General features: G+C 30.1%; 2 protein-coding genes across 3 annotated transcripts; both read right to left on the bottom strand.

Moving 5' to 3' along the window:
- Positions 1-6299: 6299 nt before the first annotated feature.
- Positions 6300-9381, bottom strand: LOC145197201 (uncharacterized). Of its 2 annotated transcripts, none has more exons than XM_090070936.1 (10): positions 9186-9381; positions 8838-8906; positions 8439-8554; positions 8200-8348; positions 7986-8082; positions 7801-7910; positions 7458-7662; positions 6992-7151; positions 6788-6915; positions 6300-6681 (listed from the first exon to the last, which is right to left on the bottom strand). In XM_090070936.1, exons 1-10 carry the CDS (start codon positions 9259-9261, stop codon positions 6586-6588), a joined length of 1206 nt encoding a protein of 401 aa, XP_089927062.1. In that variant the 5' UTR covers positions 9262-9381; the 3' UTR covers positions 6300-6585. The 2 variants fall into 2 exon arrangements, with proteins under 2 accessions (XP_089927062.1, XP_089927061.1); XM_090070935.1 differs by having other exon boundaries at positions 8838-8948.
- Positions 9382-9665: 284 nt separating this feature from the next.
- LOC149880054 (uncharacterized) lies at positions 9666-12047 on the bottom strand. The gene has a single exon (XM_090069983.1). The coding sequence runs from the start codon at positions 12045-12047 to the stop codon at positions 9666-9668; it is 2382 nt and encodes a 793-aa protein (XP_089926109.1).
- Positions 12048-14744: the final 2697 nt, after the last annotated feature.

Raw genomic sequence — 14744 nt, forward strand, 5'->3', positions numbered from 1 at the left:
GACATTATTATGTTTACTTTACCATTATAATCATAAATATTATTTAAAAACCATAAATTTTATAAGTAATCATAAATATTATTTTTCTAACATTTGCTTCATCCCATTTCTTTAAATATTGCTATAATTTTACTATTGCAATTATGAATATTATCAATATGACTTTTTTATTATGATTATTATAACTATTACAGATGCTTTTTTTGAGGTACACTCTTCTCATTCTTCAATTCTTCTCATTAGGCTATAATTTGAACATCATTTTTTGAAAATTATTTGGCCAAATTTGAATGAATTTAAAGATTACTAAAATTTTACTAGACGGTTTGAATGTATACCGGTTATCGACCAGGGTGATCAAATAATAACGAATAACAGTACCTATTAAGAGCTAGTACCTAGTAAGAACTAGCATCTAGTAAGAGCTACCGTCTTGTACCTACTATGATCCTATAACATCGCAAAATAAATTGTAAAATGTAAGCATTTTGTTTGAGAGAGCAATTATTCAGATCTTCCACACTACAATTCAAATCCTTCATAGCATCATTAACTTTGTGTTTGGAGAATTCAAGTAAGCTGTCTTCAATTGATCCTCTTTTATTCACTATTAATAATGCCATTTCTGTAGATTCGTTTTCTGGAAATTGAAGAATTGAATCTAGTAAATTTTCATCATCTGCAAGAGCCAAGGGAGAAAGAAGGCATTCTTTAAAGAGTTAGAACCTAGTCTGGCTACTTGATATATTGGCTAATTGATATAATTGAGTATTTGAATAATTGCATAATTGAATAGTTGAAACGATTTCGCGGAAACTTGTAGCGGAAATCATTTTCTCGACAGATATTGATTGCCCACTATTTAATAATGTCTTACATGGCTGCAAATGGCTTAAAACTTTTATCAGAAGTTTCTAAGGACGTACTGTTCTTTGCTATTTAGTGAAATGGACGAAAAGCTCACGGGTAGTGAAAACAAAAAATAAGTAAATCAATAGGAATCAAAAAGCGAAAACACAGCCTGAAGAAAGATAAAGAAAACATAGCCTGAAGAAAGATAAAGAAAACATAGCCTGAAGAAAGATAAAGAAAACATAGCCTGAAGAAAGATAAAGAAAACATAGCCTGAAGAAAGATAAAGAAAACATAGCCTGAAGAAAGATAAAGAAAACATAGCCTGAAGAAAGATAAAGAAAACATTGCCTGAAGAAAGATAAAGAAAAAAATGCAAATCTTCTCGCACTTATACTACAAAAAAGCCTCTGAAGAAAAAAAGCCACTAAAGCAGTTAAACACAACATTCATGCATATAAATCAGTAGCTGTGTTCTTGTGACTACAAATACCTAGGCACATGTATTTACATACTCAGCCAGTGGATAAAGGGAACAAGAGTGAAGATATCACAGCCGCCAAAAGAATTATAATGGTATTGTTAGTGGTGAATGACTCACCGGAAGGAGGGTCTTATTAACCAAAATTTCAATAGTATTCTGACCAATGATAACGAGCAAAAACGGTTCTTACTTAAACTGTACAAGAGCATCAAACATTCTTCCTGAATGCTAGGAAAGGATCTATAGCCTTTAGCTTCGTTCTGAATGCTAGGAAAGGATCTATAGCCTTTAGCTTCGTCCTGAATGCTAGGAAAGGAACTATAGCCTTTAGTAGTTTGACAGAAAGAAATCTAGATAAAAAGAAAACAATTTAGTTTCATTTTGATTCTCGTATTTCTATCACAAGCCACCTATTAGCACCTTACGTAAATTTTATTGAAACTTGTTTCGAGCTTTCTAAAAGATTTCGGAAAAAAAGATTTAAGCTTGCACATTAATTAACTTAGTATGTGAACCACTAATTGGGCTTGATATGTAATGATAAAATGAAAGAAATTATAAGTAATTGTAAAATGATAAAAATCAATACGTTACAAAAAGTAAACGAATTGATTTTTATTATTTTATAACTCAAACACACGTTCTTTATTCGAAAGAAGAAAAGTGCGGGACAACCAAAATCCCCAGGTGAAGAACAACTGCGTAAAACATAAAACAGTAACACAATTAAAATTTAAAAATGTCTTTACAATAATGACCAGAAATTCAATTGTATCTACACCGATGAAATAATAATAGTTCAACTAGTAAGGTTTTATTATTAACTAGTAAGGTTTTATTATTAATTAGTTAGGCTTTATTATATTATTGTTATATTTGCTATTATCATTTTATCGGAGAGACAATTCTGATTTTTCTTTATGATTGTTTTCAAGTCGAGACCAGGAACAAATGCTATTAAATTGAATTTCATCGTGTTCAACCGATAAAAAAGGAAAAAGACCAATAATAAGCAATATTATTATTTATATTTCGATGAAGGAAATAGGCCGGGTGAATAAAAATGAGCAATTGCTTTTACTCAGTAATTTGTCAGCTTTACGTGAATAAAAACTTCAACATCTTTTCTTAAATTTTTATTCACGTAAAATTGAGCAATTACTGAGTAAATAGCTTTCCTTTACGTAAATAAAAGTATGAGGAAAACTGCTGAAATTTTTATTCACGTAAAGCTGACCAATTACTGAGTAAAAGCAATTGCTCATTTTTATTCACCCGGCCTATTATTATACCGTTATCATTTGTATCATGATTTTGTTGTTAAGCTTTACGTCAGTCTAAAGTGTTAGAAGTCTAGGAGTCTATCGTTAAACAAACCATACAGGAGCCACACACGAACCACATACAAACCACACACCCATACACTGAGGGAAACCCAGCAACGTGAACATAAACACCCAAATATCACTCATCCGAACAAAACAAAACAAATAAATTCTCCAAAGACAAGATAATTTTTGTTACGATATTTATTGATAAAGTTTATATTTATTTATTTTGATATATATTTATATTTATTTAGTTTAACATATATTTAGCTTTGATGGTAGATGAAGCTTTTTTTTATTTTTTATTTTATCGTTTAGGTATTTACATTTTATTTGCACTTTTACGTCTCAGAGCTGTATGAGCCGTGCTCGAAAATTTACACAATGCCTTACAAACTGTAATAGGCTAAGGTTTGCTATGAAAACCTTTTTAAAAACCACCCAAAGAATTTGTTTGTTTTCTATATATATACATTTTAACGCCTTTTTCAGCTTCTCTACTTCTTTTGCTATCGATCATTACAAATGTGGTTGCTTCAAGGAAATGGAAAGAATGTAACAACTGTGAATGAGTTGACGAGCGTTTTTTTTTTTTTTTTTTTTTTTTTTTATCTATTTATATTTTTTTGAACAACATTAAAATGCCAACAGCTAAAAAAACTCTTCAAGAAAAAAAACAAAGTCAAATATAAAATTTTGTTGCAAGCGTTAAAATTTTGCTAGAAGCTGCATATATGTTTCCTCAAGGTTCTCTGAACGGTTTGGGAGTATTTACAGCGGGAGTAGTTATAATTAATAACGGCATGAAAATTTGATTTAAAATATTTATCTAAAAATTTTCTCATTTTTTTAAAAAAATTCTTTTTTCAGATGGAATTAAGTTTTTTAAATGTTAAAAATATTACTAGGGTTAATAAATACCATGCCCTGCACTCTAAGGATATTAGGATTTTTATTAGCACATATTTTGAAAAAAGTGGAACACATTCTTAGAAAAAAGTACCAAATCGAAATAAAATATATTAATGAACAAATCAATAACTTAATAACTGTTAATTTTTTTTTAAAAGTAAGAAGTACTGCCAAAGCATAAGTTTTAACTCTCGTTTACTTTTTTAAGAGCATTGTAAAACACAGACAATGTTATGCATGGTTAATTTACTTCGATTAAATTGTTATACTTGGCATTCAATTCGATAAAGAAAAATTTTAAAATGAATTTGTTAAAAAGTTAGATTTAAAATCTAATGTATCTTAATTGCTCTGAAAGATCATAATAGGATGTTAAAAAAAACAACGTGTTCTAGTCAAATACGTGTTGGAAATAAATAAGAGTTAATTGGAGCGAGACGAAATTTATCGTTAAAGTTTTTTATATTCTAAATAACAAAAAGCCTAAAGAGACGAATTGCATTAATCACAACTCTCTCGGTCTAGAAAGAAAAATTAACTTAATATTAAATTAACTCTCTTGGTCTGGAAAAAAGATCAGCGATCATCTCAAGATGGAAATAAACCAAAAAAAGTTCTTGTAATTAAAACACGATTATCTTCTTTTAAAAGTAATTAAAACACGATTATCTTCTTTTAAAAGAAGATAATCGTGTTTTAATTACAAGAACTTTTTTTGGTTTATTTCCATCTTGAGATGATCGCTGATCTTTTTTCCAGACCAAGAGAGTTAATTTAATATTAAGTTAATTTTTCTACGAGATTGCTCATCTGATATAACTGGACGCAGTCTTTCCCTTTTTTTCCCAAAAAACTTTTTCCCAAAACGGTTTACTTAAAGTAGCTACGCTGTCCTTTTTTGGTTTTCAAGAAATGGACAAGTTTCTAAGCAACCGTTTAAAGTTCGAATTCCAACAAGTAGGTGAATTAGATGCACTTGCATAATCTGTGCACACCTGCATGGTAAGCAAAATATTATTCTAAATAAATTATCAAACATTGTTGATTAAAAACACCGGCTAATTGAGATGGGGGAAACCACATTTAATATGTTTATACAAGGACATGAGGACCGAAGTTCTAGAGTTTGCCTCCCCTTCAGTTAGTATACAAAAACTTGCTTTGACTGGCAAAGACTTATTTGTAAATGTATGATGAGCTATCTTCTTTATAAATATATAGTATTACATTAAATACATTTATAGATATATCGTCAAGTATTTTTTACGAATCATTTATTTGGTATCGTATCACAGCGTCGTATACTTTTAATATATCACGAAGCTTGTTCAATTTTTTCAAATGAAGATTTTTGACCAGCTTCTGAGTTTATTGTTGAATAGATTAAAATGAGCTGCTTTCCATAGCAGGTTAATTTTAGGATAAAATTATTAGAAATAAAAATTTAAAGAAAAAAACTCATGAAGTAAGAACTCATAAATTCATAAATAAAAAAAAAAAAAAAATCATTACATTTAAAATGAGTGTTTCAATGATTTTACGTTGATCAGGCGTTGAGCAGGTTAATTTTACGACAAAATCAACCTGCCATAGAAAGCAGATCATCTTAATCTATTCAGCATTTTAGGATAAATACAAAAGAACTCTTCCCATCAGGATATTTGTACTGTAAGCTTTTTGCAGAAGGAAGTTTTTTTCTACCAGAAAAAGTTAGTTTACTTACTTTATTTCTTTTTTTTCCTTTTTCCCTACTTTTTACACATTTTGGAAGTGAAGATAGTGAGTGGAAAATTTCAAATATGGTAAATATTAGAAACGCAAATTTTGAAACAAGAACTCATGTTATAAATGTCCATCAATTGTTAAATGTCCGTCTCGTATTAAAAATGCCCATTTGCTGTTGCTGTTTAAAGAATTTCGGATGATTATGAAAAAGTATCCCGAAAACCTTGACTCTCATGACGTAAGCAGATTGATGATTAAAAGAGTTATTTTTTTCCAGAAAATTATCCTGTTATGTAGTTCTTAGTAAATTGGGTAGCAGCTTTAAATGCCTGGTTATCTTATGTTGCTGCTTCGTACATAGAGTTAATGAAAAATAATGCAATTTTGAATAAATGCGCACTAGCTGAGGAATTAGCACCAATGAAGGATGAAATTGAGGAGGCTTCGAAAGTATTGCATTCCAAAAGGTGTAGGATTGTTTGAGGATGTGATTATTATTGAGGTGCTTCTTTCTAAAACCCTGCTGCACTACAATTCAAAGATATACTCACTACACACAGATAACAGATGTTGCGAAAGCGCAACAAAAATGTTGATTACCGCGCAACATTCAATTTTGGCATTTGACTCCCAAACATTAGTGTTGACAATTTTCAACATTAAATGTTGCGTAATTTAACGCAACATTTAATGCTGCGTTTTTTACAACACAAATGTTGAGAAAGCTAACTTTAGCGAGGACTGCGTTGTAAACCTTTTTTTTTTCAAATTCTGCATTTTAAGGACTGTGCGCTTCATGCTTCTATCAAATCAAATCAAAATTGAATTTTAACAAAAAGCATGAGTTTAGTAATTGCGCATACGAATAAGGAGTCATTCCATTCCATAAGTGTATCTGTGGGATCTTTGGTTTGTATTTCGATAGTCTTATTAATATTATTTCAAAGTAATAATGCTTAAGATTAAAATAAAAAGCAAAAAATAACTACAAAATTTAATGAAGTTTTTCTACTAAAATTAAAAAAAGTAATTGTTTTTAGTTCTTTTGTACAACTTTTAAGTCATTGCTCCCAAGAAGTCTGATAAAGCGGCACTTTTTCCGATTGAAACATTCATCTGCATGAGATGCTCAAGCAGACCATAAACTGGCTTTAATTCGTGTGGATAAGTTAAATTAAATACATAAAAACACTTTAACAAAAACTCAATCGCATCACAAAAACAAGCTGCATCGCGAAGTTCGATGGCCCGGTCATCCAACTTGATGTAATAAATCTTATTACATCAAGTTGGACGAAAGAGTAGGGGTGGGAGGTTGTCTATACCTGCCCATACGTTTTTTTGTAGAGAAGCAACTGCTTCAGGGACACTAATCTGTTCCTGTATGAATAAAAATAAATATAGATTTATAATTTACAAGACAACTTGAAAATAATTGCGTGACTTTTGAATGATTGAACTGTTTTTAGAAATGATTTAAACTTACCTCGTTGATATCCACAAACATCAGATTAGACACTACATCCCTCCCGACTCTAGGAGCTTTTAAGCCTCGTTGCGGTGGTGGAATCAATATGTGAGGCAACAGCAATAACGATAACTCAGTCTTTTTGTCTAGAAAAGATAATTAAGTAATTTTTAATTTATATATTAATTAGGAATAGTTTAAAAAATCCTGAAAGTTGCTTACCTTCATCAAATTCATCAGATTGGTACGCTCTGAACATTTGTTGCACACCAGAGTTATCTTTAAGCTTTTCAAAATATACAAATATCTTTTGACGAAAAGATAACATAGCAACTCGCAGAGTAAGAAATTCGCCTGCAATCGCTGCAAACTCCTGGCTTATCTAAAAATAACAGAATTATAATAACAGTATACCGTCTTTTTTTTTTTTGTTGCAAAATATTGTTATGTTTGCAAAATTTCATAAATAAGTTATGAAATTTTATGATCAGTAAAAATTCTTTTAAATTTATTCTAATCCATCCATATTTATGTTAAACTGTAACAATATCAGGATGAGATAATATTTAAGTTAATAATATTTAAGGATGGGATAATATTTATTTTGTTCCACTAAGTTGCATATGAAAATATATTTACTTTTTAATTATATTTTTTATATAGAAATTTTGAAAAAACAAAAGCATACCAACTCGTTTACATCAAATAAGCGAGGGAATCTGTTTAAAATACAAGTGGCATCAGGATTGCAAGTATTGATCCAAGATCGTCTATTCTTTCTAGTGTTATGCATGAGCTGCACTAACTCAGATAGGTTTATCGCCGTTGGCCTACTTTCTCGAAGTCGACGCTCATCATCATCAATGTTTGGTAAAGGATTACTAACCCTGACTCTACAAAAATTTTAAAAAAATCATATATACACATTTTGGTAACAAAAAATCATATATACACATTTTGGTAACAAAAAATCATATATACACATTTTGGTAACAAAAAAGTAACACTGAGATTATTCTTTAAAAAAAAACCTATTTTTTCGCCAAGTCCAATGCTTTTTAATAAATGGGTCTCTGTGACGTTTTTGCCGCACATATTGGGCAAGATAACCAGTGGCACCTTTTGCACAGTAGATCTCTTCCTTTAAAAAAAAAGAGCTAGATTATGCTTAGTCTTACAATTAGCATTTGAAAATGCACAACTAATTAATGTTTACATATCCATTTGGTGTGGCTTTGGAAAAAAGAACTGGAAATTCCATGACAATACTCTTTGCCAAATTTGTCATTTCTTTTGAACTAGGATCATTTTGACTAAAAAGAATTGGGTAAAAAAGTTAAAATGTTACAGTTTGAAAAAATTTTAAACTAAAAAATAAAGTTAAAAAGATCAAACAAAAAATGATAAAAACATTGCACTAAGGCACTCACATTAAACAATTTTTCATCAGATATTTCCCAAGGACTTTAATCATTAAAACACGTTCTGATCTTGTGTAGTAGATGCCTTGTTTCAGCTTTTCAACTATTTTTGATCCTCCCTTTGTATAGTTACATAATATCTCCTCAACTGCATAAACCTGCACAAAATTGTTACTAATGAGCTAGTTTTCTATATAACTATACTAATAATTCATAAATGCACTTTTTATACTATTTTGTTACATTACCTGTGACTCTACATTTACTACATCACGGGCAGGTAGTGGTAGCATTATTGCAGCTGGAGTTGATACTGATGTTGAATCCATCATTGATGAACATTCTGTTGAAGATTGTGAGTTTACTAATATAAAAAAACGACACTTAGCTAACAACCTAAAATTTACAAAAACCAGAGTGTTTTAAAAACTTATTATTTTAACCAGTGAGCTCTGGCAAAGATAATTAGGAAACACATTTTCACTAAAATTATATTTCTACCAAATTTCTAAAAAACTATAGGCTAAAATCAAAATTTTTATTTATCTAACTACAAACAAGTACTTTTGCTAACTTAAACTGAAAGAAAATTATTTTAGTTATTATGAAAATTATCTTAAAGCATTAATTATAATTAATTATTTTACCAATTGATTTTATCCAAGACATCAATAGCTTTCGCTCACCCATCTTTAAACCCAGCTCTCTAAGATCTTCTTCATTAAGCAAAACAAAGGAATCAAGAGTCAATCCCTCTTCTATAAGCCAAGGTTTTTTAAAAAAGTAACAAAATTTTGTCAATTACGGTTATTAATGTGATGTTAACAAATAGTAATGAAATAGTTTAAAATATTTAAAAATAGTAAAATAAATATTCATTTAAATAATTAGTAATAATTAGTTTGTCCAATTAAACAATAATTATGATTAATGTAAAATAAATTACGAATGTTCAAACTAACATAAAAAGAAGAAACTATATTAAAACAATATACCACGAATTCTACACATAACTTCATCTGATAGATCCCCTTTCACGATACCAGATAAATGCTTTAAAAGAACATCCATTTTTTTTAAAAAAGAAACTCAACTAAAAATAACAAAACTATTTATAAAAACAATTCAATTTACAAAACATTTCATGTATTTTAATATCGAACAATATAAATAATACTAATAATAATTAATACAGTACTATATTCAATGTATGACAGTATTAAATGATAAATTTAAAACAAAATTGTTTTGTTGTTTTTAGTAAAAATTAAACAGTAATTAGAGAAGACTAATATCACATAATTAATAACAAAAACAAAATTTTAAAAAGACTTATATTTATTTCAAAATCCAATAATAAAATTAACAGTTAACACAGCCTTTAACACACAATATGGTAAGGAAGTCGAATAAGACTTATGTTATCTTTACCAGGTTGCAAATAATTAAAAAGGGGATTATGGTCACACAAGCTGTCAATGGTTATACATATAAATTCTGCAGGCAAACTCTGAGATGACATAGGCATGAAAATGGCTACAAAAATATTCTGTAGTGCATAAATGCAGCACAATGTACCATTTATCAGTATTAGGTAAACTAACAAATGCTACCACCTCTCCAAATACTGGATCACCATTTATTCTGCGACTAATCACAAAGCAATGGCCTTTGCGATATAAAATAGAATCAACATTCAATTTCAAAGCTACACAAATAATTTCTGTCTTTTCTATACCAAGTTCAATGCAAATACATTCATGGTATGTACCAGCAAGACTTGCAACCATAAATTCAGATTTATTACCTACAGTGATAATAGTTCTCAAATATTGCTTTGAAAAGCGAGAGTAAAATGAGTAACACTGATGGCGATAAGCCAGAGTCTTGCAAATATTAACAAAGTTGCAAACTACATTTGCAGATCTTTTAAAAAATGAATTTTTTATCTCATATCGAAGACAACTCATTCCAACAAGAGGTCCATTTTTTAAAATAATTGTAGGAAAATGGACCAGAAAGTGATGTTTGGGACGCAACTTTGCTACTTGTCCAAACAGATTCTTAAAATCCAATAAATGATCAGATATAAAGACTCTTAAATATGCTATCATTCCTTTGGTAAACTTAGGAGCAAATATTAAATCTACAAGTTCACACAAATTTAGCAAAAAAATCCAGCAGCCATCATCTTCAGGTACAAATTGACCAACAATCATAGGCAAATACTTAAGCAAAGACCACATTTGAACCGCCTTCATTGAAGGTGAAAGACCTCTTCCTGGTTTCTCAACTTGGCAAATTGTGGGTGGTCGTTTAGATTTTTCAACTGAATTACAATCAAAAAATTGATGCATGCAAGTATTTAAATCTGATAACGAGAAATAATGTTTGATTTTGATTAAATGGTATAGAATGCAACCAAGTTCAAAAGGTACAACACCTTCTAGTAGTGTATGCATTGGATCAAGAACAAAATTTTCAACCACATGAAAACCAGGAATTTTATTTAAAGAGCAAGTTGCTTTGACACCATGGCTATGAGTTCCTAAAGCAAGGGTTTCTAATGCTTTCAGATCATTATTATAAGAAGCTATTGTTCTCATTTCGAAATCTGACTCATATGTTTTAGTTTGAATTGTTTCTTTGGTTGCCAAACATAGAGTGCAAAAGAAATCTGCAGAAAAGCATTCAATGAAGCCAAACAACCCATTGAGAGCAAGATTATCGCAAGACACCTGACAAAGACCAACATAAATCTGTTTAGAACCTATTTTAGGAAAGTCCCCACAAAAGCCAATGGATTGTAGTTTTTGTATTTCACTAACAAAGCGTTCTAAAATTTTATTGTAGCTATAAACTTTCAAATCTTGAGTATAACAAAGTGACAATAGATGTATATTAGCATAACAAGAATTATGACTGGGAGGCAAATTTTGTATTGTATAATAAAAAACTCCAATATTACTGGTTGATACATTTCCGCGAAGTGGATTTGTTGTACCCATACCATCGTAGAAGAGCTGAATCATGATTGAAAATTTATCATTGTTACTAAATAAATAATGCTTTTTACAGCGTTCTCCATCTTGAAAACAGTCAATTAAATCATTATCTTTAATTTGATTACCAAATATCAGTTCTACAAATTCTTCACTACTAAGTAAGCTACGAAAATTGCTTTCAATTGACACATATTCATAGGTGTCATAGATTAATTTATTGAGTCCATTTTTAACCTCATACCTAGAACCAATTGGAAGTGTTTCAGAATTAACAAAAAGAGGATGTTCAGCAAAATATTTATCTTGTTTGTATTTTGTAGAAAGAAAATCAAGAGGTTTTCTAACCTTGTTAAATACTTCTTCAATATTATTTACAACATCTTGATGAATATTAGGCACACACTTTATCAACTCCTGGACTTGTTCATTTAAATAATCTGTTAAACAGTCAGCCATGTGATTGAAGGATGGAATGACATATGAGATTATATTATGTGGCAAACCACTGTTTGATCTCAGAGAAGATACTAAAGAAACTGCCTCATGATGAATGTCTAAAAGCTTGCATCGCTTATTTTGATCTTCTCTTCCATAGTTACAATCATCATCATTATTGGATAAAGTGTTGCAATTAGTGACAGGGACACAAACTTCTTTCTCGCGATGTGACTGATTGTGATACTTATCCATGTGTCTTTTGAGGTTCCACAAATTGCGAAACGAACTAGTACACTTAGCTTGACAACAGCGAACAGGCATTCTTAATTCACCAGCAGCTTCATGATTACGTAGATGACAGTGTAGCTCTTTAACTTTAAAAAATAATTCTCCGCATAAATGGCATTGATACATTGTATAAAATTATTTTAGGATTTTTCAATAAAAAAAATTGTATTATTTCCAGACTATGCGCCTCGTGAACTTATAAGAAAGTCGAGCGCAATATTTTATCCAAAATGGTAGTGTATACTTCGAATCTCAACAATTAATGTTGAGTTTTATTTTTCAACGAAATTTATTGCTCAAAGACCCGTTTTTCAACATTGATATTGCATTATAATCAACATTTTATGCTGAAAATTGAACTCAACATTTTTTGTTGAGCGGTTTCGCAACATTTGTTTTCTGTGTGTAGCAAGAAGTCCCCAATAAAGTAAATTAAAAGTAATAAAGAAAAACATAAAAAAGTAAAAATTAACGACACTTATTTTGTATTTTTTCGGTGAGATTCGGAAAAGTTCTTTTAAGTTAACGGGCTCGTAAAGTCAACGGTTCAACACTTTGGCAGATTGATTATCAGAAAAATTTAAAGCAGATGGATATAAAGATAACGCGAGGGCGGCGTTTTTGATAAATAGTTTATGTAAAATACGATTACTGTTTGTCTGTGAGTTGAAATAAGGTAATAATAAAATAATAAAATAATAAAATAATAATATAATAATATAATAATGTAATAATAAGGGATAAAGGGATATATTTTCTCTTTTATTCACTTGTGAAACTTCTTGTTAATCCCAATATTTCTAAATCACAAAAAATTATCTCTCTTTAAAAATTCTTCTTGAGACTTTCTTAAAAACACTCGTTCATTTCTCTTTAAAACTCCGTCTTCCTCCTCATAAAACTCTTTTTTTGAGCTTTTACAGTTTTTGGTTGTTTTCGGTTGCAATGCCTATTTATCCATTTATTTATATGACAGGTTGATGAGTCTTCATGGTTACGTCTTTTCCCAGCTTTTTTTGACTTTTTTTGACCGGTCGTTGTTTTTAACTTTTCATCTTTTCGCATTATCATTTACGAGTCTTCGCGTTTACGTCTTTTCCCAGTTGTTTTTTTTTTAAACTTTTCTTCTTTCCACTTTAACGTTTTTTTATATGGCAGGTTGAATAAGTCTCCATGTGGACGTCTTTTTTCAGTTGTTGTTTTTAACTCAATTCTTTTCGCGCTATCATTTATTTGTGAGAAGAGTTGACGAGTCATCTTTTTCGATCGTTATTTTGAATTTTGTTCTCCCTCCACCCAATATTGATGAAATTCCCGTTGCGAAAAAACGAAATAAATTTTCCTAGATTTTATTTCGGATATTCAAAAGGTAATCCGTATGTCTTACCGTGTAATACTTACGGCTCTGGAGGGTATTTTTCTCCAAACCAAGACATCTTTGAAATAAAAGTAAACTTCATGGAGGTGAGAAGGGAGAGAGAGGTGTGAGGAGGGATAATTAAGTTAAAGTTGGAATCGGAATAGACGAACTCACAAAGACTCATCAACCTGCCACATAAATAAACGATATAGTAAAAAGAAAAAAAGCTGAGTTAACGACCGGCAAACGATGATTCATCAACCCATCACGAAAGTAAATGATAAAACAGACCGGGAAAAGATATGCACACGATGATTCATCAACCCATCATGTAAGTAAATGATAAAACAGAAAGAAGAAAATATAAAAACGGCTGGGAAAAAAAGTAAACACGAAGAGCAGCTCCAAAAAAAGCTTGATAGACAGAAGGTGAGGAAGACAAAGTTCTAAAATTTATATAGTAACCATAAAATGTAAGAATGTAAAATGTAGAAAAATCCTACAAGAAGTATATTAATGAAATTACTCATACATAAGCATGCAATTGCTAAAATGAAAAACTTTAAGAATAAAAAACATCGTCTAACTCTAAATTGTTAGAAAAAACAACGACTTTTCTTATCTATCCAAAAACTTTCAACTTGCTATGGTTTTTTTGTAATTAGGATTCATAAATGATTTAGTGTGTGGGTTTTTGTTTTTAAAACAATTGAATAATAACGTGAAATGCAGCGAATAGCAGAGGCTTGTTATATCAAAGTTTTTTAGATGTATAAACTTTTTTTGCAAAAGTTAAGAAAAGTAATAATGCTAATGTGTAGAAGTCTGATATTTTATGCATAGTATCTGTTTTCAAGCGTTATTAAATATTAACGCTTTAACGTTATTGATCCTGTTGAGCCATTTTTTCTGAAAACAACAACCAAAATCATCATTATATTTAAGATGTTTTTCATATTAATATCCTAGAACTGGGAATATTTCGGAAGTTTAGCCCGAAACTCTTAATATAACCGAAGATCAAAGATTGACTGGTTTAGGTTTTAGCTTTCTCACAACCTCCATCAGAGATTTCAATTATTGCCAACAAAATAAACTACACTTATAACAACTATCCCAACTAAAACAGTCAATCAAACATGGAATTAATTCCGTCGAGTTACTCTGTGTTGAACTTTTTTTAATAAAACTATGTCAACTTTAGCTTGAGGCAACCATACACTTACTGCAATTTCTCAACAATTTGACGTTATCAAAACTCGTAAAAGTTTTTCTCATCATTCCACTCATTTTATCAGCTTTAGATAAGGCAGCCAATCACATGATTTTTGCTTTTAAAACAATTTCTCCCGTTCTCCCAATCTTTACACTTATCTTTATTACCATAGTGCATCACTAAATATTTCTCCAAGTTAAGCTTCACTAACCATTTGCTTGACCATTCAATCACAATTTCTAGATCA

Source organism: Hydra viridissima, unplaced genomic scaffold (assembly GCF_058129835.1).
Source record: "Hydra viridissima isolate aposymbiotic clone 2 unplaced genomic scaffold, HvirCarnegie_v1 scaffold_13, whole genome shotgun sequence".
In the NCBI taxonomy this organism is placed as follows: Eukaryota; Metazoa; Cnidaria; class Hydrozoa; order Anthoathecata; family Hydridae; genus Hydra; species Hydra viridissima.

Bases quoted from the DNA above. Each gene is read 5' to 3' on its own strand.
- LOC145197201 (XM_090070935.1), bottom strand. From the start codon at position 9,261: ATGGATGTTCTTTTAAAGCATTTATCTGGTATCGTGAAAGGGGATCTA. The intron at 8,083-8,199 runs GTGAGTGCCTTA...AATTCTTTTTAG, and splicing joins CTGATGAAAAATTGTTTAAT to TCAAAATGATCCTAGTTCAA. The intron at 7,152-7,457 runs GTATGCTTTTGT...TGTTATTTTTAG, and splicing joins TATTTGATGTAAACGAGTTG to ATAAGCCAGGAGTTTGCAGC.
- LOC149880054 (XM_090069983.1), bottom strand. From the start codon at position 12,047: ATGTATCAATGCCATTTATGCGGAGAATTATTTTTTAAAGTTAAAGAG.